The sequence below is a fragment of the Heliangelus exortis genome, chromosome 2, assembly GCF_036169615.1.
Source record: "Heliangelus exortis chromosome 2, bHelExo1.hap1, whole genome shotgun sequence".
Classification (NCBI taxonomy): Eukaryota; Metazoa; Chordata; class Aves; order Apodiformes; family Trochilidae; genus Heliangelus; species Heliangelus exortis.
In genome coordinates this window covers 21,146,579-21,170,941 of record NC_092423.1, presented here as the reverse complement: position 1 = coordinate 21,170,941, position 24,363 = coordinate 21,146,579, and the positions used below count along the sequence as shown (strand labels likewise).

The 24,363-nt window shown below is 38.2% G+C and overlaps 1 protein-coding gene across 2 annotated transcripts in view; it reads right to left on the bottom strand.

The window, feature by feature from the left end:
- Positions 1 to 24,363, bottom strand: part of CUBN (cubilin) — a 140,407-nt gene that overhangs the window by 57,405 nt on the left and 58,639 nt on the right. For both annotated transcript variants that reach the window (XM_071735142.1, XM_071735143.1), the window contains exons 29-35: positions 19,494 to 19,675; positions 13,507 to 13,681; positions 11,717 to 11,898; positions 5,308 to 5,464; positions 4,227 to 4,343; positions 1,946 to 2,056; positions 215 to 343 (exon numbers count right to left, since the gene is read on the bottom strand). In XM_071735142.1, coding sequence (XP_071591243.1) covers positions 215 to 343; positions 1,946 to 2,056; positions 4,227 to 4,343; positions 5,308 to 5,464; positions 11,717 to 11,898; positions 13,507 to 13,681; positions 19,494 to 19,675 — 1,053 coding nt within the window. The remainder of the gene's footprint in view (positions 1 to 214; positions 344 to 1,945; positions 2,057 to 4,226; positions 4,344 to 5,307; positions 5,465 to 11,716; positions 11,899 to 13,506; positions 13,682 to 19,493; positions 19,676 to 24,363) is intronic.

Sequence of the window (24,363 nt, the reverse complement as noted above, 5' to 3'; positions counted from 1 at the left end):
TTGACAAAGCCAAAGCATTTGCTAATGAAGAAAGGATTTCTCCTTGTTGTTCTTTAGCATGCTGATGCACTTGCTGAGATGTTGGCCAAAAAAAGAGGAAGAGCAACAGGGGATTTTTAAAGAGGGAATGTCAGAGAGACAGAGTCATACAGGATCCATTCTTTTTCTTTTTAGTTGGAGGTATAATGTAGCGACACCTGTCATATGGACTTACATGATGATGATGCAGTATAGGTAGCACGGAAGCCCCTGGCAGTAATGTTGCTGTTTGAGATGAAGTTCACTACCAAGACATTACCAAAAGAAGTGATAGGATATGGTATGGTAGTGCCACAGTAACGGCCTGAAAGAGAACAAGCCAGAGAGAAAATACAGGACTGTTAAACATTAAATAAATCTGGGTTTAATGCCTGACAGCAACCAGGAGTAACATTGGTTGCTTAAAATTGCATCTTTCAATTCAATCTACATAAAAATTAAATACTCTGTTGCATTAGCACAGAACTCAACTCTGGTAGGAAATTCTTTTAATAGAGAAAAGACTCTGCACTCCAGGTACCCTTGTTGTGGGCTGTTATGTCATTGAGCTCCTTTGTGTTCACATTGTCCAGAAGTTACAGCCTACATTAATTTAAAAAAAAATACCTGCAAATAAATGACAGCAGTTTCCATTTCACTTACCATAGAATTATAGAATCATGATGGTTGGAAAGGAGCTTCAAGATCACCGACTTCAACCCTTAGTCCAGCATCACCTTAACCTCTAAATCATCTCCTGAAGCACCACATCTGTATGTTTTTTGAATACTTCCAGGGATAGTGACTCCACCACCTCCTGGGCAACCAGTTCCAATGCTTCATCACTCTTGGTAAATAAATTTTTCCTAATATCTAATCTGAATCTCCTCCTGGCATAACTTGAACCCATTACCTCTTGTCCTGTCAGTAGCCACTGGGGAGAAGAGGCTAACACCCACCTCACTACTTAATTGGTTTCTGATGAAAAAAACAAATGAAAAATAATAGACAAGTTCTCTTGCAACTTATTTTAACATAAGGATTAGGAATATGCATCATTATCCACCCAAAAGGCATCTGAAAGGAAGGAAAAAAAAAGAAAGAAAGAAAAAAAAGATAGCATCTAGTATCCTGATCCTCTTCCCAAATGAAACCCAAGGGTAAAAGACAAAAAAATTAATTCTGCTCTTAGTTGCAAACCATTTAAATTCAGCCCTGCTCAATTCTTGCCAAGGAAGCATACACAAAAGTAGAGTAAGGGATAGAGTAAGGGAGAGCATAATCAGGCACAAATATTTCAAACTTCTCAGAAAAGAATTTGAGGCTACCATTGGGATGTGAGGGGAGTCAGGACCACCTTGTGACCAAGGCTCTCTCATGGCTTCCTGGCAGTATAAGCAATGAATTTTGCTGCTCCAGATTGCTCCTGCCACTTGAAGATGATGCCACTTGAATAGAGATGTCAGGAGAAAGATATAGAAAAATTCAGGAATGAGCAGAAAGTCAGGCTTTCCAGGGCTTGAGGAAAATCCTTTTTCTGATTCCAGAAACCTGCAGCTTTCTTCACCTACGTTTAGTCGGGTCTGTGCTTAAGTGTAGCTTACATTATGTTTCTGCAGAGTTAACTGGGAATTCAGTTTAAACTGAACTGCTTGGTTTTCAATATTTTTAGCTAAGAAGGAAGGAAAACAGATGCAGTCAGCTCCAAACTGCAGGTCAGTAGGAATACAACCAGAGGCTGGAAGGACTGTGCCATTCACACTCAAGACTTACACTCCATTCCTGGTCTCCCAGTCTCCTCGGGCCAGAGTGGCCAAGAAGGTTCCTTTATCAGAGAAAAACTGTTAAACAGAACACCTACAGAAAACCTTCAGTGTATCTTGGGTGTAGCTCTATATATGAAATAAAGAAGAAAAAGGCACAATACCTCGCAAAGGAGCCTCCAAGTTATTCCCATCCAAAATCTCCACAAAATCCGTTGTACAGTTTTGTCTGTTCTCAATATCAAAGTCAGTGAATGAGAGTGTGACGTGGTTGACTGGTAACAGCAAAGAGTAAAAACTTATAAAGAAGTTTGACATTTCAGAGAGAATTACATGTAAACATAAATACAATCTTTTATTTTCTTTTTTTTGCTCCCTATAAAGCACAACATTTGAAGTAGTTTAATCCTTAACATATTGATCAAATTTGATGGAAGTGATTCATCCTTACTGCAAAGGATGAATCCTGGCAAATTTCTTAATATTTCAGTACTTTCTAGTACAATTGACAAGAGAAGCATCAGATTTAACACATATATATGAATCAAAGTTTCCTAATATCTCACCAGCTTCACTTCCAATTGAAGCGGTCAGCAAATGCAAATGGAAATTTTACACATATTCAGAAACAAACATTTCTATACATCCATGACCTTCTGTCCCTTTGAGATCTATACCATAGATCCAGACAAAATGTGAATTGATGCTGCCCTGCTCCAGGCTTAGAAAGAGCTGTTTCTTTCATCATTTTGTAACGTACATCAACTGGATTGGTTAAAGGATCATTAACTACCCTTAGCTATATTTGTGCAGAATCGGATTTTCCACACCCTTGTACTGCAGGCTATGTTCTGAAAAAGAGGATTTCTGACAGAGAGAACTTTTGACACTTGTAGTGCTCTTGTTTGTACAATATGAAAAAAGGTTAAGTCACAACTGGAAGAAGAGAGGCTGTCCTTAAGACCAGTCTGAGACAGTAGTTAGTCCTGGCCTTAGAGGCCCTATGTAGTTCAGGTGGGTCAGAAAGAGTCTCGTGATTTAGATGAAAGTTTTCTCCCACATTGACAGAGCCTGAATTTGACACAAATACATTGCTTCTCAGTGGGCTACAGTTAATTAGCTAGAACAAGCTGAAATGACAGACATGGACCCAGGCACTGCATTCAGCAGGGTGCCACCGACTGGCATTCGGCTGCACCCTTGGTGTCCTGCCTGCTCAATCAATTCCTGCTATCAATGCAGGTCCTGGGGATACAAAGCAAAAAGCAAAAACCCAGTGGGTGACAAGAGCAGGAGACTTGTTGGTCTTCAGTAAAAGCAGAGCAGGAACTCTCTGTGGTTTGCCATTGGCTAAATCCATTGTATCTGTCTGTGCCCTGCAATGCTGTGCGACTGGCACGGTGCAGCCACGTGTACCTGTAACGTGTGGTGTGTGGTGGTCCTGGTGGTAAAGTGGAGGAAGTCACTGAATACACAGGCTACTTCTTACACAGCATTGTTCTGGTGTCTCTTAGGGACATAATTCAGGAGACAACAGTTGGGTATGACTTTTCAACCTGGATCCAGGAAAAGACTTTAAAAATAAATGTGGTGTAGCTGAGGAAGAGTTTTGATTAGCCCTTTCCTGATTGTTGGTTTGGTGTTTTCCTTGGAAAATTGATTTTAATATGATAATTTAGCAAAATAAACTTATGTGGTTGGAACATTCTATGATTTCAACAACAGTGGCTAAATATCAGATCAAAAATTGAGGTTCACTAATTGCTATTAAAAAAAAAAACAACAACCAAACACTTTTATTTTAAATTATATTACCAGGCTACTAATACCCAATTTTAAAAAACCATAAAGAATCTTATACGATGTAAAGGTAATACTGGGTATTATCTATTAAGGGTAATAACAATGACTGATGGAAAAGTCTTGGTGTGTTATGATCAATCATAAAAAATAAGGTGTAAAATTAGACAGGAACACTGGAGATTACACCTATCCACATAAACCAATTTATCAATATTTTTAAAATTTGTATTTGAGATGGAAATTCCTCTGTAACTTTTCTCCTTATTTAATTAATTTCTTTTTTAAATGTCAACAGCATAGATTTTATTTAAAACAACCCTAGCTCGAAAAATTCAGAACCAAATAAGATTTTCTCATGAACAAATCCAACTTCACATAGTGTTCAACATCTCACTTATAACTGCAACACTTGAGTCACAGTAAATCAGTTCAGATGAAAAAGTTGTAAAGTGTTTTCCTCACTATGCACTAAATCTTTTACAGTGGAATCTGGCTTTGGACAGATTAAGAGAGCCACACTCTCCAACTACCAGGATGCAGAACTTCCTAGAGAAATAACGGGAGAATTTTATATTGTTATTACAGAAAAGAAGATGAGGATGTTAGTCATCCCAGCTAACTATAAAAGATGTTTTTACTTACATGGTTCCTGAGCCTGAATAATCCAGCTGCAGTTCTGATTGTTTGGGTATTTGGCAGGATACAGAGGAGAGGAAATTGCTGCCCCAACTGAATCTGACTCTATGAAACTTCCACATGCTGTACAACAAAACATATACACATACACATAGATGCTTATATATACAAAACTCATATCTTAGATTTTGTATTGGAAACTAATACATAAAATGTAACTTTCTACATCAATGTGAAATGAGGATAAAATTCAGTATACCAAAAAGACTTAAGGACTAGCTTCCAGCACCAGGTGTACTTTCTTAACCTGGATCCACAGGTTATGCTGCACCTGGCTGATCATCTGAGAGAAGCCTTAGTGTGTGAGAGAAGAGTGACTTAGGAACCTCATCTTTATCAGCTCCTCATAGCCCAGAAGAGCAATCTTGGGGCCAAAATAACTTGGCTTCAGACTAGTGCAGTTATACAATTGTTTCTTTGATAATTTGCCTGAGTTGACAACTAGGAAGAAAAAAAAATCATAAAGAATTCTCCAGAACATACCAATGTCCAAGGGTGGTATCACAGTGCAATGGTATGATCTTCTCATGAGCTACATCAACCAAAATGTAGTTGTATGAGATGTTGCACGTGCAACAGCTGGGCTGACTGCACAACTGGATAACAGTGCTGATTGCTACCACGCTCCACTTCAAATCATACTGACTCACCATAAACTTCTCAGGTCTGGATAGACATATGAAATACTATTTTTTTTACCAGGTCTTTGGAAATTGCCAGTTCCACATTTTTTCCAGGACAGTTATGAATAGCTAACCATCTAGGGAGGAGGAACAAGATGCATCTGATGTGTGCTAGATGCCTTGCTATAAAAAGTACTTTTTTTCCCAATCAAAGAATACATGATGATCCTTAGATTTTAAATTCTATGATCTATATTTTGAAAAAAAACAGTCTTGTTAAAGATATACATTGGTAAGCTACATGTATAGAAACATTTCCCCTATCAACTGTGCTAAAAGATTGTATCTAATACAAACAAACTGGTGATTAGATAAATGTGCCTTAATGTAAATGATGAAATTACCTTCAGTGAAGTGAGCACTGAAGCCTCTGTGCTGGATGGTTGTATCAGAGTGCAGTCGGATGTACATCACATTCTTGGAGGATGTGATAGGAGGAGGAAGCTGTGTTCCACAGAGTTTTCTAAGAAGTGGTGCTTCATTGCTAGGACCATCAAATACCTATTAAGGAAAGGTCACCAGCAGTAATTGGTTTCAAGGGGAATATTGAAGAGATTTTTATTTCATTTGCTCTCATGTTTGATCTCATTTTGATACAACCCTGATTTGGGCATGTAAACAAACTATGCATTGCCTATCTTAGTTCTGAGGCCATTTCCAGAAAAATGCATCAATTTCAAGCTGAAGTTACTATACCCTTTATAAAAAAAACACATCAAGTAACCATCTTCCTCTTTGTGTATCTGGTATGGAAGCAACTCTCCTTTAATAATACACATATTCCCACACATTTATTGTTTTCTGTTAATGGCCAACATGATTTTCCATGTAGCTTTTATTCAGTTAAATCCTAGATCTTGCCTCAGTAAAAACTTCTACATTGGCCCTAATATGCAACTAGTACACCAGTGGGATCTATGACTGTACAAGAAGAGAAGATAGTGGGATTATGGTTTTTAGATACATGTACCCATTACAAGAATCAGAGTCCATGTAGCTATGCTTTTTAATAGCTTTGGGCTTTTAAATTGCACAAATATACATGAAATGTTATTTAAGCAGAGGGTAAAGAAAAAAAAAAAAAAGAAAAAAAAGAAGGGGGAGAGGGAAGAAAGTAAAGATAGGTTTAAAAACTTAACTTCACTTTTAATTTTACCACAAATGTGTTCCTTCTCTTTTTTCCCCTCACAGCTGATAATTTAATTTCCTTCCTCTCTGTTTCACAGTGAGGAAGAGGTTAGTGAAGCTAAAACCAATGAGTTTCTAGCTGAAGCAACATCAAAATTATAAAAAGAGAAATGACAGAGAGGGGAAAATGGCCACAGTCTCAGTCTCCCATTAATCTTTCCTAGCACTCCAGAAGACATGATTTGTTGCTGCTGTGTTTGGAGACATGGGTTAGTCTCAGAGCCCTTGTGCCTGGTTTCAGAAGTGATGAGCACTGGAGGCATCAGCACAGTTGCATGACCCACAAGAGGAAGAGCTTTTGGGCTACTGGGCAGCAACAACATCTGAGTTCAGTTCCTGCTTCAGCACTGATGTCGTGCATTACCATAAGCCCATCACTTAGTATAACCTGTTACTCAGCTTCCTGTAGCAAAATGGAGAAATATAGATAAAAATATGAATAGGAAGACTGAGAGATATTCAGGACATAAAAAGCTATATAAAAGCCTGCTTTGATCAAAACAATTCTGGTGGGTTAGGAGAAATGTAATACTTATTGAGCCTATTTTCTTTTACCTCAAAATGTCTCAAGTATGAGCAAGTCTGTGCAATGCAGCACTGCTGAATTAAAAATTTCATATTAGATTGTATAATACAATGCAATGATTCTGCCTCCAGTATTCAAAGGCATTTGAGCACAATAGTAAAAAAAAAAAGTCAAAACAGTAGCTGAGAGAAAGGTGACCTGTCTCAAATAAACCTCAGAGCTGAAAAAACTCCTGCTTAATCCACTGATAAACCCTACAGAGCCAATGCTATGTTCATGCATTAAACATTAGCCCTTGGGTCTGTATCACTAGCTAGCTGTGTGGGATCTTGAGGCAGAGTATTAAGTGTACTGTAATGTCTGTAAAAATGAATACCTGGTAAAAAGACCCAAAACATCCATCCACTCAACCTTTTCTTTTCTCTTGGCACTCTGCCACAATCAGCCCTTCAATACATAGTGTGCAGCATTTATTCTTCCTCTGCACATATATTATGTATATAAATCAGACTGGCTGGGGTAAAAAGCCACAAAGTGTGGAATGTGCAAAAAGTAATGACTAATAAAATAACCCTTAGGAATTAAAGTACTGTCTTTCCCTAGGCAGTAGTGATAGGACTTTGCCTGAATGCTAGAGCTAAGAATGAATTAAATTAACAGATCATAGATAGAGGGCTTGACTACAGTCCATGTAAACTGCTGGTTCTGATGGATCTGTGCCACTCTGCACAAGCTGAAGATATGACTCTTGACACATGGACAGTTGTGACACTCTAGTAGTTGAGCTTTCTCACTTGGTAAGATTTTAAGGATGAGGAACATAACAAACTAAGTAGGCATTTCATCCAAGAACTTTCTGGGCTAAAGAAATCTTCCTGTGCTAACACTGGGAGAAGAGCATGAAGTCAGAGGAATGTTTTCTAAGTCAAGTGTACGCTGTTCCTGGGCAACTTGACTGAGGAATAGTAGTCCCTTCACTTTCAGAAACCCAAAAATGATTCCTAGCCTTTTCACTTGCTAAAAATCTGATTAAAACAGCTCAGCAAAAGCACTAGTGAATTGCAGCAGCAAATGTTAGGAGTTAAGCAAGAGCAGTAACACATGGATATTTTATGGCTGCATCATTTTTGCTCACCTGCTATATATTAGCTTGAACTATTTTACAGGGAGAATTTCAATCTTGAATCTAGATCAGAAACCACAATATGCACACACTACTTCTGGGAGGAGGTATGTCTCTCTGCAACTTCTTCAAGTTATTTTGAAAATATCTGAGAAATGCATTTCTGTGACTGCATGAGTAAAAGAAAATTACACATCTACTTATTTAAAAGCCAAGTTTTCATTTGCACTGTGCATAACACCAATCTGCTCTTCTCTTCCTTTTCCACAATGAACATAACTGCATGACTCATTGCCTTCTTGTTCAAATATGTCAAGCAGTTAGCACAAGTCAATGACAAAAAGGAGACAATTTTCGTCTTCTGAGCCATAAAAGCTCCACATATTTCTAGCTGTCCTCTCTTGGAAGATTGCCTCTGCCAGCACCTGGAATAAATGATGTCAGACCTCCTCTCCAGCAGCTCCCAGAGGCTCACATTTCTACATTCCTGTGTACTACTTGTTATACTGCAACAGGAAAAAAAAAAAACATTTATTTAATCAAAGCCACTGAAAAGAACAAACTATTTCTCCCTCCACTTCTCAGCTACAAACACTGCCTTCTGAGCCATGTTCTCCTTGAGTCTCCAAATACCTAAACCTCTTACTGACCCAGACTGCTGGTCAGATATGATATTTTTTAAATATTTGGGAAAAAAATACAGGAATGAGTGCATTCAATATTTCTTTCCTCCAGCTTCCCTTCAAAGAAACATTTTTATGTTGTTGTTGATGTTGTAAGATACATTCTCCAGATAGAAATAGACTGATACACAAAGAGAAATTATTAACTTTTTCCTTATATATGGTGACAATTACAGCAAAATTCTTCTTAAAGATCTTATTCTTTCTACATAATATAACCAAATTAGCAAGATACCTTCACATAGCAGATTAAGATATGTTTTTCTTTTCTAAGAACAGATAAGGAACAGAACTGAGTCATAGAAACTGTGGAATCCAATGAATTTAGGCAGTTAATTGGATGAATAATTTGTGGCCTGGACTTTTTGTGCACTTCATCCATTGACTCTAGGGGGAGCTCAGAGCTGTTACACCGTGGGTTACAATTAGGGGTTTAGAAGTAATTTGGATGAACATAGATCTACGTTCAAGACTCAGATGTGAAATAATTGAGCAGAACTGAAAAATGTACTGGGCTCTTTGGACTTGCAGGGTAGCCAAGAAGCACTTCCCAGCAGGCATCTTCCCTCCCTTCTCTTTGCTCACATGAAAAATGTGAAATGTTACAAGAAAAAACCTACATTTTATGTGTTCCCCATAGAAAGGAATTTACAGTAGAAATATTTAAAAAAACCCCAAAACCTTGAGTCATAACACAGGGAAAAATGAGTGGTCTAGAAGGGGAAGGATGAAGGAAAAGGCCATTAGTATACTCAAGGGTAGAGGGAAACCCCAGGAGAACTCACAGCACAAATAAGATCCATAAAGATAAGTAAAAAATTTAAGGAACAGAAAAGGGTGGAACCACTGTATTACTCATGTGTAGTAATTGTTTCTATATTAGAGAGAAAAAAAACAACCCACATGCTTCCTTAGCTGACCGTATTTTCCATTTGTACAGCTTTTGGGACTCAGTTCCTAAACCATTCACAGTCTGACATCTACTTATGTATTTCCAAGCACTCTCTGTTCCCTCACTCTGTTCTCCTGTGTGTGAGGCATACAGGGCTACACAATCCAAGAATCATTTTGGTTGGAAAAGCCCTTTAAGATCATCAGGTCCAACCGTTAACCTAGAACTACCAAGTCCACCACTCAACCATGTCCCTAAGCACCACGCGTAAACATCTTTTAGGTATCTCCAGAGATGGTGACTCCACCAGTTCCCTGGGCAGCCTGTTCCAACCCTTGGTAAATATATGTAGCAAATAAATAGATATAGCAAGCCTTGGAATGCAATGAACACAATCACACTCAGGTGTTGGTACCAAGTGATTTTTCTGCTAATTGGCATATCAGGTAGAGGAAGAAACCCCATTCACTGCTTTCTTGCCCTACAGATTCCTCCAGATTAGTACTGAAGTGCTCTTTTCTACCTCATACAGTGGAGCCTTAGAGACCCTGGTTATGTCTTGTCTTCCAGTCAGCATTCTCCCTCACTGTTTTTCAAAACACCCTCCCTTCGGAGGGCAGTTACTGATGTCTACAGTAAATTTAAATCTCCCTCCCTGCTCACGTTGCTGCTTCTTCAGCTGTGTTTTCACATCTGGGGCTGAGGAGCAACTTCCTCCTCCATCACCCCCAAAAAACCAAAAAGCAGAAGCAAACAATAGATCCTCATATAGCAATGAAGGAAAAGTGTGTCACTGCACTGCAATCATCTGCAAACCCTGCTCATGCAAAGAGCTCTGCCACAGATATCTTCCCTGCCTGCTGAAGGTCTGATATCTTTTAATGATTAAAAACTCAGTGCCTGTGTTCAGTCTTTAATGGAAACAGGAGTTGTGCCTGAGCTCACAGAGCTGAGTACTCTACAAAGTGTTTAGACATGTACCACCTATCCAATGTTCAGACATGTACCATCTGATGCCAATCTATCTATTAGCATCATGTTTAAAAGAGAAATTTGTATATTTGGTCTTTTCAGAATTTAGCCCTTAATTTGCAATTTTGGGGGTATTTATACCATACTGCTGTTTCAGATGGCCTGTGTTACTGTCAAGCAATCTGGTTTTCTACTCCTGTGTGATATGACAGAAGACTTGGAAACTTTTTCTATAGATTTTCACTTACAGTGATCCCATTGATAGAGTTAAACAATTTAAAATAAAAGACGTAACCATACTTCCCCATGCTTCAGAACAAGAAAAAAAAAAAAAAAAAAAAAAAAAAAAAAAAAGAACATTTATTGTACAAAGATCCTTTGTGCCCAGATGAAATCTTCAGTTCTGCTCAGCAAAATGGGGACACATTTTCTTTTTTCTGATTCAGTACAAAAAAGCTTCACAAGGCAATGCTGTAAAAACTGATGCTGTTTTCAAAAGAGTCTCCGTTCCTGCCAAATTGAGCTCTCTGTGAATGACAGTTTATCAAGGAGACGAGAGCTGGATTTTGGGCTGCAGCCATTGTGCTTTATCTGACTGGTACTGATCACACATGCCTTTGTACTGAATGAAGTGCAATCTGACATCAATGGTCAGGATTTCATGTCCCTGCTCCCAGAACACCAAGTGGAGATGTGGAGACTTCTTCATTGTTGTGCACTGACTGAGAAGCAACTGGAACTTCAGTGACATCAACAAAAGCTCACAAACCAACAGTCATGTGAAGCTTTTAAGAGAGCAGTGGCTCTAATGAAGCAATTAAACAGACAGCTGAGGAGCACCTAAATACACAAAGAAAACCAGCCAGCCACAACTCTCTCTGGATGTAGACTTTCTTCTCTCTATTCCTCTATTATATATGTGGACATATATATGGCTTGGAGCAAGGCAGTGCTCAGTTTACAGTGGTAAACTGTACTATAAATAGGAAAGGGTATCATAATAACAGCCATCTATTTGTAAGGTTATTCCTATAGTACTAACTATAATTCACACCAACAAAAAAGAAAATGATGCAAGAGGATGCAGCATGCACCAGTTTCAAGAAAAGGTCTTTCCAGATATAATTGGGAACCTGAAAGAATGCAGAAATACATTTGTGAAGCCCATTTCATTGGTGAAGCAAAGGGAAATAGGTAGTAACTATTTAGCTGTAAATTTAAGCCTTAGGTTATGTCATCAGTGAATTCATATGACTATGCAACTACTAGTCTGAAACCAGCTGCAGCCTGGGTTGCACAGTAAGCTTCCTCTTTGGCAAGCATTTCACCAGACTAATTAGGCAAACTTGAAATGTCTATTGTTACTTACTGCAACATTGTCATAGTTACATGAATTGTGATTTTCGATGTCAAAATCGGTGAAATTCAATAGAACTCTGTGGCTGTAGTCAACTTGGATAACCCACGAACAATCTGTGTTGTTATTATAAGGTTGAGGATAGTTTGGAGAATGGATTTCCCCACTGTTAGCTTGGAATATACCACCGCAGCCTGAAAAAGACATAATCAGTTGTAAATCATCTTTTATGCTTACTGAGATTTCAGCTTGATTTTTAAACTAAGAACACCTCCATGTTTACGTTTTCTACATGAAACTTTGTAAGATGAGTGCTCCAACTGTTGAACTGTCCTGTCCAGAACAAAAATCAAGGAAAATACTATCAGGAAAGCATAACATTATCACTACTGGTGAATAAACAAAAACAGTGCCTGTAAGCAATGTTTCTGTCCAACCACAGGCTAGAATTCCTCTATCCTAGATACTGTAAAAGCAGTCAAAGGTACTGTTCATATGAATGCCACAGATCTAGCATACAGAGAAAGCAATACTTATGCTTAGCTGAGCATAGGAGTGAGGAAAAAACTGTGAAAATATCAAGACATCTAGGAGCTCCACTTTCCACATGAGCAGTACAACAACAGCAAGTGTCAAGTTTCTACTTCTCTACCCATGCAGTTGAGGGCTTCCTGATGACTCCACACTCAGGTATTTCTGACAGGAAAAATTCCAGTGTGCATAAATATCTAAATAGCCTGGAATGATCAATCCTGTGCAGGAAGTGCCAGGGCTTCAATAGGACTGACACAAACTTCTGTTTGTGGGGAAGTGATGGATGTTGGGAGTTGCTGCAGTTGATGTTGGGAGTTGAAGATGTTGGGACTGCTGCAGGTGGAGGCAGCCTGCTGGAAGGATAAGAACTATACTGTTATTGTGAGTGGGTATTTTAGAGCCTAGAGGAGGGCTGGAGTACAACAGGCAAGATGCTATAAAGTGATGAGAAAGCTTCAGGGATTTTAAGTGGAAAAAAATAAGCCCCCAGATCTCAGAAGGGTATTAATCCAAAGCAGTATTTTAGAATTTTTTTTTCTTTAAAAAAAATATCTTGTGCCTTTCTCATAAAACTTAATAGAATGAAGAAATATAAACCTTGACAAACTAATAATTGAGTGTGCTTAATCAAACAAAACTGCAAGAATTAAAATCTGCCTCTCCTCACTTCTCATTGCATTTATTTTTTGGTAACTGCCCTTTTCATAAGAACTCCCATGTAGAGACGTGGTTGGGTCTGTTAAGCAAGTCTTTTTTAAATGATTACCAGTAAGGCTTTGAACAAATAATCTCATGAGAAATGGGTGAACCTTATAGAGTTCAAATATTTATTAATCACTCCAAATATTTTTTCAGTCCACTGAGTATTCCAAGTTAAGCCACATTCTCAGATATTTTTCACTTTACAGTTTTAAAACCAAGGGTATCATTCAGCTAATAAAGGACTCTCTGTGGGTGAGTGGCTGGAAAGAACTGCTAGAATGCAAAAGTTCTTTCTGATTACAGGAATGTCTTGGTTAATTATGTAAAGAAGAAACCTCAAATAGGTACACTCTAATAAAATACATAAATAGGCCTAGATTTAAGCTAGTTACACAATTTTTCCTGTGTGTGATTTTCAGCATGTCTTAGTGTTGCCAAACCCAGTAACACCCAAATTCTTCTTCAGCTTCCAGCCCTATACTGTTTGACTATTTTATTTACTAGCATGGCTGATCCACAACTCTCAGATTTCTTGAATTTCTCCTGGTATGAATCAATATACTCACCACCCAGATTTTCTTGCCAGGAGGCATTAAAACCTTTCCCTGTCACTGCTGCATCTGTCTTGAAACGGACGACAGCTGAATTCCCAGTAGTAGAGACTCGCAGTGGGTTCTGTGCTGATCTTGAAACACACAGCTGGGCTAGTCTAGGAGAGAGGAAATCAGGACCACCATAGACCTAGAAATAAAAGAAACCTGTCAAAGTTTTTCAAAGAGACCATCTGCCACATGGAATACATGAGAATTGTTTAGATAAGAGAAAAAAAAAGTATGCAAGTATTGAAAGTGATTCCACACTGTGAAATATAAAGTAGCTAATAAAGTTATTTTCTCTGCAAGTTTACTTGGCATCTGAACCACCTGGTGGTGTGAAATTCTAGATTATTTCAAAACAGTCTTGCTTTAAATAAGAACATTCTGCTTTGGAGACTCTGCCACATTCATCTTCCCCCATCCCTCCAGGGTTAGCACCTTGTTTCTGTGGGGAAATAGAAACAGCTTTTTTTGTGTGCTTGTGCAAATAAACTATCTTGATAGGAATTTATGCTGATATTCTGTACCCTTTGTGTTTAAAGGAACAGCTAAGACTGGTTTTTAAATTGGGGACAGATTTCATCTCTCTTTTCTGATAAAACAAAAAAACATTGCAATGTTTTTGACTTTAATTGCAGAATCAAAATCCAAACTATGGGATTTTGGTCAGGTAAACTACATTTTGATAATACTTTTTGGATACAAGGAAATATATCACACATACTTCCCAGAGAAGACAGGTTTTGACTTCTAATTATTTCCTACTCTAAAGAGTGTCCCTCAGGCAGCTATAAATCAGAAAACCACCACTCTCTTAAACATTATCAGCAGTGTTGTGTGTATTTTTAAACCAATTCAAGTGAATTCAATGGCAGTGCTGAAGCCTTGTTAATCTTGTTTCTTCTTTTCCGAAAGGGATATGGGATTTTAATTTCAGCCCATTTATAACTTGTGGAACTGGCCTATGTTCCTTATTCTTTCCTCACAAATATGAAGAAAACACACATGCCCTGTTCAATTTTCAAAACCAGGCATATGATTTTGGTTCCTACTGCCTTCAGCAGTGACTGATTTTTTTTTTTTTCACAGAATCCTAGAATAGTCTGGGATGAAAGGGACCTTTAAACCTCGTCCAACCTCCCCCTGCAGCCAGTGACATCTTCAGCTAGTTCAGGTTGTTCAGAGCCCCATCTAAACTGACCTTGAACGTTTCCAGGAATGTAACATCTACCATCTTTCTGAGCAACCTGTTACTGTCATTGTAAAAAATGTCATCCTTCTATCTACTCTAAATCTACCCTCTTTTTATTCAAAACCATTACCTCTTGTCTGTTCACAACTGGTCCTGCCAAACAGGTTGTCCCCAACTTTCTACTAAGCCCCCTTTGCATGCTGAAAGGCTACGATAAGGTCTGCTCAGAGCCTTCTCTTTTCCAGGCTGAATAACCCCAACTCTCTCAGACTTTCTTCATAGGAGAGATTGTGATATTTTTTGTGGCCTTCCTCTGACCCTGTTCGAACAGATTAAACTATTTTCTGTGCTGAAGGCTTCTTGCATGCTAATGAAGTGCCACCTGAAATTACCCTTCCATTGGTATGTCTCTGGTAGGACAGCAGCCATAAAAGTCAGATTGACAGTCACCTCACACGTGAAAACTGTTAATAAGATAAACAAAAAGAATGTGCCATTGTCTTAGAGTAACTGGACAAGCAACAGATAGATTCTCATTGTACCATCATACATTCTGTATAAATCCAAAAGTTAAACTATAGAATGGAAAGTTCTGACAAAAACAGGGAATAGGAAGATAAGGCAACAAAACCCACAATGATTTTCCCACTAGCAGCACCTCAATACTGTTCCAATATTCTCTTAGTCTGGTAAACATCAAAAAGTTCAAAAAAAGCAGGCCATGAATCTCTCTCAGGAAGTGGCAGTACCATTCTATATGGCTTCTTTTGGCTTTGATATCTTCTAGATATCAAATATCTAGATATTTTCTAGAGGGAAAATTCCATATTTTAATAAGCTCTGATGGATACTTTTTAACTTCAGAAGAAGTTTGGGTCCTGTCCAACCTAAATATCTGAGCAAGTCTTACAAATAGCTGAGCTAGTCCCACTTAGCCAGGGCTAAGTGTAGTGCATCACTGTGTAATTGGTTGATCGTGTGCTGACTAACTGCTCACAGTACCTGACACTGCTCTGTATAAGGGAAAGAATTTTTTTTTTTAACTGGAAAAATATTCAGTGACTCCAGGGTAATGTGAGACCTCAGCGGATAAAACATCCTCAGAAGATACAAGAAATTAATTTTTTTGTAAATTCAGTCTGATAGATGTTCAGAAGACTCTTTTGTTTTAGTGGCTGATTACACAGGATTAATAGCTTAAGCACTTCAAGTTTGACTGAGATAACACTTTTTTGTTTTCTGCAGGGAGGCTGCATGACTTGACTGGATAACGGTTCTTCTGTCCAATCGATTGTCTCAAGGCATTCAAGAGAAGTCAGAATGGATGAAATCACATCTCAGATTAAAAATCTATAATAAAGCAGTACCCATCTGGGGAAGAGCACGTTTGCCTGCTGGAAGCTCAATGTCTTCAGAAAAATCTTGCTGCTTGTGAGGCCAAATGACAGCTGCATTTGTCAGAAGTCTGTTCAAAATGTGAATTTGAAAATGTGTTTGTGGTATACTCCCTGAGTCACAGCCACAGCATGTGATCTAGCAGGAACACATGGTCTTAATCATCTAAATGAGCCCAGGGAAGCTATGTGGCAGAGGAGACAGCAGGAGTTCCTACCATACATCTAATAAACATCACGGACCAGCCTCTCACATCACCCCTGGTGCTCCCTGGGGCCACCTGCACACCAAAGGCAAAGGGGACCAAACACAGCTCTGATGTAAACCCTGCTGGTTTCTGTAGTAGTACCTCTGAAATTAACTTGGACCAAGCTGAACACTTATAGTTGACCTGTTAGAAGAGACTTAAGGATGGGGAAAAAATATTGATGGAAATCTGAGGTTTGTGGATCTTCTTTTGTTAACTGCCCAGCAATGGCCTTTTACACAGTTTCAAAAAAAAAGCACAGTCAAAGTCATGCTTTGTACAGTTAGGAGTGTATTTTCTTTTCTCCTTTGTGCCAGTTCAGTTAATCAGATGTTTTCAGAACGGTTGGAACAAAAACAAGTTAGAGTGTTTCCATGACAAAAAACAATAAAATGTTACTTTTGGCTACAGAGAGGAAAACCAATAGTTACCACATTAAAAAAAGAAGAGGGAAAAGAGAATGGATGGAAAGAATGAATTTTCAGGGTGTGGTTCACAGAGTCACAGGATGTCTGAGCTGCAAATAGATAAAAAATAATATCAAAAACAATTAGTCTGATCAGAGCACCTGATCCAGAGATAAAATTATGTTGGATGGCAGAGCAGGGATACAGGGCACTGTCATTAAGCCCATGGTTTTAATCTGTTCTTATCATTTGCTTCTGCCCCGTTAGCTCCATTAACAGTCAGCATTCCAGAGTTATGAGCAACAGAAAGCTGTTTTTATGTGGTTGGTCACTCTCATGACACAGATTTTCTGGGAATACAACTGATCCCTGCTCAGATATAACTGCCAGCAAAAAGGGAATCTGGGTGTGAGAGAAAATTAGGAATTATGGTAATACTTGATGTTTCTTCATATTTAAAAGAGAAGACCAGAGCATCTAATAAGGACTTGGAAGTGTAACAGATTGACAGCCTTCCTTCTTTTTCAGCTCGGGGCTACATCTTGCTGTGGCAGAATGTATTTATAGTTCACAAAAATTCTGGTCAGTGTCAATGAAAAGTTGTCAAAATTTAACAAATCAGGCATGGCCATTTTTCTGTATGCATGTATTCTAAATAGAAGACATTAAAAAATATCTTTAACTTCTTCATTTTGTACAAAATCATGGATTATTTTTTCATGAAGCATTTCTAGAACATATCTTTAAGAACAAATTTACTGATGGTTGTTTGTAAAAGGAATAGATAGAAAAGAAAGGCAGAGTGCAACAGTGACAGGAGAACGTATTGAAAACTTGGGTATGCAGAAGCCATGGGGAAAACATGAGGATTTCATACACAAAAATTTTCCATAAGTATTACTGCACAGTCTTGATTAAACATACGACAGGACATGGAAGGGACAGCTTGTTTAAGAGGCACTTTCAAAGGAAAGAGAAGGGACTCAGTTACTGTATATTACAAGAATAAATATGGTCCAGAAAAACTTCCAAGAGAGAAATATTGAACAAACTATGGTACAAAAATCAATTCAGCAAAGGTGCTGTGATGAGAAAGATCTCTTCAAATTTTCCTGCAGTTGCCTGTCAGTTCAAAGGGGTGAGGGTGTTTCTAAGTAAAAACTAAATTCATGCAAGTGAGTGAATTTAATAATTGCATAAATGTGAGCAAGTTCTGTGATTACTTGGGAAATTTTTTTAACAAGATAATGTATTTTGGAAAATCCATGGAAAAGAATACAACTCATTGCAGCTTCTAAAGGCAGCTGCTTATTTTAGAGAGCAGAGCTAATGGGACAGGGAGGGATGGCGGGGAGTGGAGATACTTTACTACTGATTTTTTACTTCCTATTAAAACCTGAAAGTTATTTGGCTTGAAAGAAAGCAGGAAGTGGTAGCAGTCTGTTCAGAGATAACAAAAAAGTGAAATCAGGAGAATAACTAAAAGGAAAAACAGACTTCAAATCCATAAAAAATGGATTTTATCCATATCCATGGATTTTATCTCCCGTCGAGATATTCTTGGGAAGATAATCAGAGACTGTTTGAAATTTGAAACCTTAATAATCACTGAAATACACAGTGTCAAGGGCACACAAGGAATATCTTTTTTCTAAAAAAATATTTTCTCAGATTTTTGTGTTTATGGTTTTCAGCCTGGACATATATAGACTACTACAGGAAAGAAGATTACAAGTTAGAGCAGATCCTGAAAATGGTTAACCATGCTTTTTTTTTCCCCTCTAAATCTGAGTCATCATTTGTGCTGTGCAGACTATACCAAGCATGCTGTGAATGTGTAATTTTATTAAAAAAGCAAGAAAATACATAGGTACATAAAGCTCCAACAAATGCCTGCAGTTTAGCAGCAGAAGCTATTCATTGCCAGGCAGAATCTTAGATCTGTCACTGACAGGAACCAATTTCTTTCCCCAGAAATTGATTTACATTAGGTTATCTGTCAGTGGATCCGAGATAGATGTTGCAAACTGGATGAGCCAAGGTCAGAAGTAACTCAGAGGCATGTCATTTCAGAGGGCAGGAAAGCAGGGAAGTTCAAGCAGTAAGGTGAGAATATGTGTTGATGAATGAGTAAGGCTTAAAAAACTAAAGCATAGGAACTATGTTTAAAATGGTAAAGAAACAAAACTCAAAACCTGAAGTGAATACCTTGCTCAGGGACACAGAGCAGCAAACTGCTTCTTTAAGCAATTTGTGTCCAGCAGCCCACTCGTTTGCTTTAGGCCAGCTCCACCACTATTCAAAAAGTTGCCAACAATTCCACTAGCTTGGAAAGTCCTACGCAAGGTCTCACTTTAGTTATCCCCTCAGTAATGCATTATTTTCCTTTACATCAGGAAATGCTATCTCCATGGTACAGAACCTTTCACTTATATCTTTGTAAAAGATGAAATTTTTAAGACTGCGTTTTTCAAAACTGTTTTGCCTCTTGTTAGGAAGTATACAGTACCTAGCACCATTATTGATTAAGTTATATAGACACCAAAAGCAGAAAAGCAAAATATAAAATGAGCATTGTGGATTCTATGATATGTGGCATTTGTAAACACAACTGGAATCACAGGGGAAATTTCCTGCAGCTCTTGGGATTTTCTGCCCCAGAGAAAAAAACCCATGTAACTTGTGTACTTTTCAGGAATAAGTCTAATGGTCTTACCTCCAAAACGTCATAGTTGCAGTTTGAGTGATATTCAATGTCAAATTCTTGAATGGTGAGTTGAATGCTGCTACCAGGTGCTGTTTGAATGTACCAGATGCATTCCCTATTGCTTGGGTATCTGTTGGGGTAGCCAGGGCTGTGGAATGAACCAGAAGGGCCAGAGAGTTCTCCTCCACAACCTGACAAAACAATAAAGCATCCTGTCAGTGAGGGGCCCTGGAAAAACTCTCCAACTCTGCAACAAAGAAAGGCATTAGCATCCATTTCATGCAGAAATGTGTATTCTGGGCTTGAGAGTCTGCTCTATCACAGGGAACCAAGGTCTAGAAGGGAAAAGAAACTCAGGAACAAGCAGGTTGGATCTGCTGGCACTTCCCATGCAGTAAGCACTTCACCTCTGGTTTTTGGAATGTTTCTTACCATACCTCAGCATCTGCTTTGACAGCTGAAGAAACTGAGACACAGGGTCAAAAAAAGTAACTCTGTATTGGGCTCTAACTTTGATGAGTTCTAGAAAGCTGAATAAGATCCAACCTCAGCTGTTACTGACCTCAATTAATACACAAACTAAGTTATCAGGGGGAGGTCTTCCTATTGTTGTCAAAATGCCATTTCCCACTGGTTTGGAAATCATAAAATTAAAGACAATGCATTTCCCTCAGCCCACTGAACATGCTTACAAGCTGCCAAGTCACAGTGGATAAACTGGCTTTCTGACTTTTGGTGGGTTTAAAGTTCTTTTTTATTCATTTGTAACTGTGCAATTGTTGAGATATGCTATGTTTGAAAAGTTAAGCATTTTCTTTTCAAATAAGAAATTGCCCCTGGGGTGATTAATTTCTTGCATATTATGGGCTAGATTAAAAAAAAAAAAAAACAAAAAAACAAAATATGGATCAAATGCAGGCTCTGATTTGGTAGCACAAAGAAGTTCTATCATTGCTTTATGGACATGTGGCAATTCATTTCCCTCGTCAGGGCAGAATTAGCTCAGTTACATTCATGGTGAAGCCATGTAGGGTGGCTGTGTACCTGTCACATGCAGAAATTAAGGTAATTGTATATTTGAACTGATCTTACACATGCATATCTCTGCCTTGCAGCAGCATTATTTTTCCTCTCTATGTTATAAGGCACCAGGTGCTTCATTTAGGCCCTAGCTAGTCTCCTGCTTACACAGCTTTTATGGGGTCACTAGAGCTTTCTAAGTACAGCTCACACTCAATATCTTTGGCTTTCTCTCCAGAGAGAAGGTTCTGTCATCTGGAAAAAAAAAAAAACAAACCAATCCAAAATACTTCATCAAACGACCTTAAAAACCGTGAGTGCTGTATTCCCAGAGGCACATACTGCAATATGTCAGAAGTGTTATAGTATCTATATCAGAACTTTTATTTATAGGAGATATTTTATAACATAAACTGCACTGATCTGCTCAACTAATCCACATAGATGTGTAAAATTCTTCTCATCTCTACTAAGTCTATATATGATTTACAACTTGAATATGTTATCTCTGCCCATTGCTCTGCTTAACACTATTTTTCTTCAGGAAGCTATAAATCAAGTTCCTCAATTAAATGCAAATACTTTCCTCAACACTTCCTGTGACAAACTTGGGGTTGTTGGAAGGTGGATGCTAAGGCCCACAAGCATTTGCCATTGTCTCTGTCCCTGGGTCTTCCACTCTCTTAATGAAAACTTGAGTTTGGCTTTGCCACACTTGGCTCTAGGACTGCAAAATATAAAACTATGACAGGAAAGAGCAGCAGGTCTGAAAGGGAGCAAAGCAATAAGAAGCAATTTTAAACCAATAAGGAGCCACCTAAATGCACAAGTGCAGAAAACATTTCCAGCCATGCCAGCAATGTATTACAGACCTCTGCCAGTCCATCACCCAGTACTCACTTGAAAACCACCTATTAAGCAGAAGAATTACCACAACTGGACAATAGTTGCTGTAACTCAGGAAAGCCTTTACATGGCTGAGTTTGACTTCACAGGTGAATAGGCATAGGCTTAGTTCTTCTCTCTTTTTCCCTACCTTGCTGCACACAAAGCACCATAACTCAGGTGGTTTGCCCTAGAGCCACAAAGCAACACTGTCAAGCTACTAGATGTCTCAGCCAAGGAGTAAAAGAAATTTTTAAGTACATTTGAAATATTGTTCCTTCAGTCACTCTGGAGATAGAAACAGAAAAAGTGAATGACTTTCTTTCCTCTGAGGCCTGAACTAGTGGGTAAATGGTAAGGCCCTGACACTTCACTATCTGTGAACATTTCACCGGAGACACAGACAACAAGAAATCTTTAGCATAACTCAGCACCCCATGTTTTTTCCCAGTGCCATCAGAAGATGAACTAATTTTCCTCAAAATCAGGTTTTTACAACTGGAGGAAAAAGAAAAAAAAAATAAATGTCAGCAGCAGGGAAGCCTTTGCAGCTAAATCTCGGGGTTAGTTTCTCTCTTTCCCCTCAGCAGTAGGAATGACATGGATGCTGAGGACAGACTTCAGGAGAGGAAAGCCACTGTTTCTGCCAGCTTAGGAAACACAAGGATTTCTCACAAACAGACTTGATGGTTTGGCTCCCGAAGGGGTGGGAACAGGGAGGCAGGGAGTTTCAGCTGGCAAGAACAAAGCCAAGTGCTATTTATCTCATCCTGAAGAAAGCTGGGAACAGCTTTAGTTTTAAAACTAAACAGTTATGAGTCAGCTTCTCCTACTAAGAGTTTCCTGATAGCCACAAAGACATGTTTTTTTATTTAAACCCAAAATGGCTCAGATACGTGGAAAGCTTTGAGGCACAGAACTTCCTTTTTATGCAGCCCTTGCAGGTAGCATTCACATTACTTTTGTTGCCTCCCCAGAGTGGTTCTCTCAGCTCAATCGATACTCTCTGGATGAAGTATGTGAAGCACATGAATAAGAAGGTCAAACTGTTGTTAATGTGACATTTCTTTTCTTCCAACTACAAATGTTCCCAGAAAAGGCTTTTTGTTAAAAAAGAAGTGATTCTTCTTCAGTGCTCCAGTAAACCTGAGGTAAAGTTTAGATCTCTGTGATTAATTTCTTAAAATGAATATGCTGGACTGATGCTGCCAATCATTTAGTAATTGTTTGCAAACAGATTGGAAATTGCTTGAGTTTATGCCTACAAGTCACTGACTAAAAGGACTCCCTGATATTTAAAAATACATGAAATTTACACCTGAACTGTTTTGACTGACCTACATATGTCAGCAGAAGTCTTCATGTCAGAGCAGAAACATAATCTCTGAATTTTCTGGCCAAGTGGCAGGAAATACATATATTATGTTACTGCTCTTATGTGGATGAAGTAAGAATCAGTTTTGTTGTGCTTTTATAAAAATAACATTTAAAAAAGATACTAAAAGATTTTAGCAATATATTTGCAGAAATACTTAAGAGATCAAAATGTTCCTGACTTTAAAATCAGGTACTACATGTATGGAACACTAAAATGAAAAAACTCAAACAATGATAGGAAAGCTTTTTGAAATGAATGCTTACAAACACTGTATGTCAAAGACTTGGCCACGCCTTAAGATGCTTATAATAAGCTTTGAAAGCTGTCTTGACAGATACTTAAAATAATCAGCAAAGATATCAAACAAATTACATTCATATGAATGGTGTTAAGGCTGAAGATGTAGATGTGTATTTATTTACATACATATATTAAAATATGTTAATATATGTATGTATTTTGCACTTAAAAGGAAAACTTCGGTACTGTATTCTTTTCTTATTTTTTGAGCAAGATAAGAAATACATTTTGATTTAACCTGGAATGGAGTTTCCATAATGAAGTAGGCTGCCTACTCTATTGAAACATTGAAATAGGAAAAGTTCAAATAATGATGTAATCATGTCAACTAATTAAACTTCTTCCATTTCTGGTATCACCATTAAATGAATACAAACCTTCTCCCAATGTTTACATTTGTCTGCAAACATCAGATTAATATTTGCTTCTGTTCAAATCAGTGGAATTTTTGCTGGTTATGGCAAAACAAGTAAAAAAGATTTGGTCTTTTGGGGTAAACAAATGTGGAAACAATTTATAAATTGCTGCATGACTTCATCTCTCCCTGAAATAACAGTGATTTATCTGGAACCATTCATTCCTAGTTTTTCTCAGCACAGAAGAATATGCTCTTGCTGTATGGGGTCAGATATACAGATAGCTGCACTGTGGAAGTTTCTTGTAGCTGAACTGCATTCAGCATATCCCCAGTTTGTGCAGACCTCCATGCAGTCATTTTGGAAACTTCAACCCTGCAGTTAAACTGAGAAAAGAAGGGAGGGAAGACAGTGTAAAGGTCCTGGAATTCCCTAGAAAAATGCTTAAAACAACTACCAAACCTGGGGTTAGTTGCTAGGAAATCAGACAACAAATAGAAATCTCAGGAAACATATTTGTTCTCTTTGCTTTCCTCTGACTAAAATCTAAGTAGTCGCTGAGGATTGTGCAAGGAAGACTTACAGACCTTTCCACATTACTGCTTGTCTGGTTAGCAGATGGTGTTTGTTAACCAAAGAAGAACCCCTGCTTCATAAATAATTATAGCTTAACAGAGAAGCAGTAATCTGTGGAAATCTCTATTATTTGCAAGATTTTCAGATTTGTTCACGGGTATATTTTAGGCACATGACAGAAAAATACCTTCCACAAAGTTTAAAGTGATCTGGCACTGGTCCTGTAAAATCAGAGTTCAGGAAATGAAAGGATTCAGAGATGAATAATGAATGAAGGCAGACTACTGGGACCCAGAGACATAAAGGGAAATATAGGTATTAAACAAGAGCAGAAACCTCCAAGATCCTGAATGATCACATATCA